The sequence below is a fragment of the Otolemur garnettii genome, unplaced genomic scaffold (assembly GCF_000181295.1).
Source record: "Otolemur garnettii isolate 467f Iridium unplaced genomic scaffold, OtoGar3 scaffold00069, whole genome shotgun sequence".
In the NCBI taxonomy this organism is placed as follows: domain Eukaryota; kingdom Metazoa; phylum Chordata; class Mammalia; order Primates; family Galagidae; genus Otolemur; species Otolemur garnettii.
This window is the reverse complement of record NW_003852464.1, coordinates 3,319,165-3,323,123: the sequence shown is the minus strand read 5'-3', so window position 1 is coordinate 3,323,123 and position 3,959 is coordinate 3,319,165. Positions and strand designations below refer to the sequence as shown.

Below are 3,959 nucleotides of genomic sequence, written 5' to 3'. Positions count from 1 at the left end.
GCTAGTGGTGGCAGGAGGGCAGTGGCTGGAGCCTGCCCAGCAGGACTGAGGGACTGAGTTTGAAGGACAAGCAGGGCGGCGAGAATGGGGATCGCCGCCGGTTCCACAGGTCTTGAAAGACCCTGCCCCCTTCAGGATCCCCCCAGAGCTGGAGCAGCTCAGGAGGAGTAAAGGCTCGGGATGGGATGGGAAGCAGTGGGCAGTGAGGCAGAGGCCAGGCAGAGGGGATCAGGCCCAGGAACCAAGGAAGAGCCCGGAAAGAAAAGAAAACAATGTGATCACGGAGAAGAGAGAATACGAAATTCAGGAGCGGAGAGGGGATGCCAGGGAAGGGGGATGCCAGGGAAGGAGGCCGCAGCCACATGCTGACAAGCTGCATGCAGAGTGCCCAGGAGCTTGGACTGCGCTCTAAGAGCTGAGGAGTCCTTGAGGAATTTTTGGCAGGGATGTCAACATCCCCAGCTATGTTCCTGGAAATACCAAGTGCAATTAACAGCTATTTATTCCAAGAGTCCAGATGGGAGCTGATGCTGAAAGCCTGAATTGCAGAGAGGGCATTTGAGGTGAAACAGGAAACGAGTTTGAAGGATATTAAAATAAAGCTGGTAGAATTATATTGCAACAAAGTCTGTCGTGCTTAAGAGAATCAAAGTTGATATGGCGACAGGCAGCCCGGTGGGTTCTAGGGCTTTGCGGAGTCAGGACGAGAAGGGAAGGGGCAGTCTTCCGCAGTGCCGCTCAGCTCAGCCACTGCTCCTCTCCCGCGCTTTGCCCTGTCCTCATGCAAACTGGACGGCACTAATAGAAAGGTGGACTCACTAAATGTCACCCAGGGGTGTCACTGAGAAGAGACTAGAAGCCGGAAATGGCTGAGGAGATGGCAGGAACTGAGAAGCAGAGATGGACGGGTTTACCCGGGTGAGGAAGAGCGGTTAGCAGGGGACAGGGGATGACAGGGGAGTCTTCTAGGCAACAGTGTCCTGTGACATTTCTTCCTCTGCAAATGTCAACTTAAATCATCTGTGCTAAGCTGCATTTTACCAACAAGATTAATTCCAGGCCAGCCTCAATTTTCCTATAACATAGAAGTTAAAGAATTTTTTTTTTTTTTTGAGACAGTCTCACTCTGTTGCCCTCAGTAGAGTATGGTGGCAGCATAGCTCACAGCAACCTCAAACTTTTGGCTGGGACTTAAGCAATCCTCTTGTCTCAGCCTCCCAAAGAGCTGGGACTACAGGTGCCTGACACAATGCCCAGCTGTTTTTCAGAGACGGAGTCTCCTTCTTGCTCAGGCTGGTCTCGAACTCCTGAACTCTAGCAATCTACCTGCCTAGACCTCCCAAAGTGCTAGGATTACAGACATGAGCCACAGCACGTGGCCTCAAATACAAAACTGGTTTGCAGAAGATGAGGAGGGCAAATACTGATAGTTATTTCAATAGTTGACATTATTTATGTATCAGAAATAGAACACTGGTTTTCCCAAGGCCCATATTATAACCAATTTTACATGTAAATTTAGTCTGGTATTAATGATAGGGCACCGTGCGTAAGGTTGCTTTTATAATATTTATGTAAAATGCTGGTAATTGTGATGAACGTTGATTATAATTTGGAAAATTAGTTGTAATGGTTATACATGATATGCATGTTGGTAAAATGCCTTTCCTTTTAAAGGCCAACTAATGGCTAAATTAATAAAGGTTGAAGCAAAATAGAATTTAAAACTAAGCTATTACAGTTATTTTCTTCTAAATCAATTACCTGCCCTGGAAAGTCCTTAGAGAACAGAAATGGTTAGGGATTAAACACTTTGGGGGTAGCAATAGCATTCTGGGAGGTATAGTAGGGAGACCATCTGATTCTATGATGAAGGAAAAACAGAAGTTTTCCACTTAATTTGCTTGAACTTGAAGGGCAGAATGACTAAGACAGGAGAGGCCTGGCATCTCGATATGACAGATCTGTGTCACCAAGTGGCTCGAGGCCCTGGGATGAGTATTTAAATTCTCTGGGCCTTAGTGCTCATGTCTGTAATACATCAGTAACCAAAGAGCCACCATGGGATAATGTGAGGATTAAAAATCATAATGTCAGTTAAAGCTTTGGCTCTATGCCTGGTACCAAATATGTGCTCAATATTTATGAGATGTTAACCGTAGTCATTATTAGTTGGGGGATTTTTCAAACAAATCCAATTAATAATAACATCAATCGTGTCATCACCCAGTAATGCAACTACCTGCAAACTCTTCATTCTAAGCCATGGCAGGCTTGGATGGGCAGGTAAGGTCCCTGGCAGAAGGACCAGCACGGAGGCCCTCAGTAAAGATTTGGTAGATGAATAAAGTTTACAACTAAACAAGTACAGGTTATTATAAAGTCAAATCTCCATGCCTTTTCCCTTCTTCAGCCTTCCTCAGAAGAGAATGGAAACCAGAATTCAATGCAGACCCCTGCCCCTTATCATTTTTGTGCATTAGAGGATAAGTGTCACCTCTGTGCCCAGGGTAATTTGTGAAGTTACTCTCTGAGAGTTGTTGTCATCATCATTTTTTTAAACTGGCCACTTTCTACTTGAGAGATTTCAATTACTGCTCCAAAAAGTGTAGAGGAAAAACCAGGCAGTCTGGTTTCCAGCTTCCCGCTCTTAGCCACTGCCCACGTGTAAATTATAATTGGATTTCTAACTAACGACTACAATTGGGCCAGCTTTTATGGACAGCTCCACTTGTTAGCAAATCTTTTTATTGCAAGTATGTTAAATGTATGCTTATATTTTTAAAAATATAGTGTTTTATTGGGGGGAGGGTTGTTTGATTTTTTTTTGTTTGAGACAGAATTTCATTCTGTTGCCTTGGGTAGAGTGCCATGATGTCATAGCTCACAGCAACCTTGAACTCTTATGCTCAAGGACTCCTCTTGCCTCAGCCTCCTGATTAGCTGGAACTACAGGCACCCACCATGATGCCTGGCTAGTTTTTTTTTTTTAATTTTTAGTAGAAAGAGGGTCTTGCTCCTGCTCAGGCTGGTCTTAAACTCCTAAGCACAGCAGTCTGCCCTCTGCAGCCTCCCAGTGTGCTAGGATCATGGGTATGAGGCACTGCCCTCCCTCCCCTTAAAATACGAGGTGATTAGATTCTTTTCAGCAAATCGTGTGGACTTGTAATGGAAGCCAGCCGCGCTTACACTCCAGGGTCTTGCTGTTCAGGTGTGCGTTCTGATTCAATTTCTAGCGCCGCAGTAGATTGAATTCATAGCTCTCAATTAGAAAGTGTGACTGTTAAGACTAAGGAGTGCTCTCTACCTACAAAGCGCTCTGAGAAACAGATGATCACAGACTCATTAATCTGCTAAATCAATGATTCAAAATCTGGAGAGTTATAACCCTGGCGTCCCTCATTTGAGAGGTAATGTTAATGGAGTTTGTTTTCGGTTGTCTAATAATGTCATATAAAATTATTATTTTTTAATCTTCTGGTTTGTTTTAGGATTTCATCAAGGGTCTTTCCATTTTGCTCCGGGGGACAGTACAAGAAAAACTCAACTGGGCATTTAATTTGTATGACATAAATAAAGATGGTTACATCACGAAAGAGGTAAGAAGTGCCTCCCCAGCACTTGAAACGATTGCAATTGATTTGAAAATAGTTTTTCTTCAGGAAATCCAAAATATTTTATGTGCTGGTGGATGAGAGATATAATAAAAAATTTGGAATGGATAGGGATAGTTTATGGTCAAGCTCCAAAGTAAACATACAACATAGGATTGCACCTTTGCTTCCTACTGGGATTTAATAAATGTTGTGAGTGGAATGAAGACTGTGGTTGGAATCAGATGGAAGATCTAGACCGTGGTGGAACATTTGGCCTGAAACCTTTGTTTCTCCCCACATCATGTGATCAATAAGGAAATACAATTTTACAACCGTGTGGATGGTGGAATGTCTTGATGGCAC

At 43.7% G+C, this 3,959-nt stretch overlaps 1 protein-coding gene across 1 annotated transcript in view; it reads left to right on the top strand.

Annotated features, from left to right (window-relative positions):
- KCNIP4 (potassium voltage-gated channel interacting protein 4) overlaps positions 1-3,959 on the top strand; it is a 415,573-nt gene that overhangs the window by 405,993 nt on the left and 5,621 nt on the right. The window contains exon 5 of the mRNA XM_003793498.2: positions 3,492-3,599. Coding sequence (XP_003793546.1) covers positions 3,492-3,599 — 108 coding nt within the window. The remainder of the gene's footprint in view (positions 1-3,491; positions 3,600-3,959) is intronic.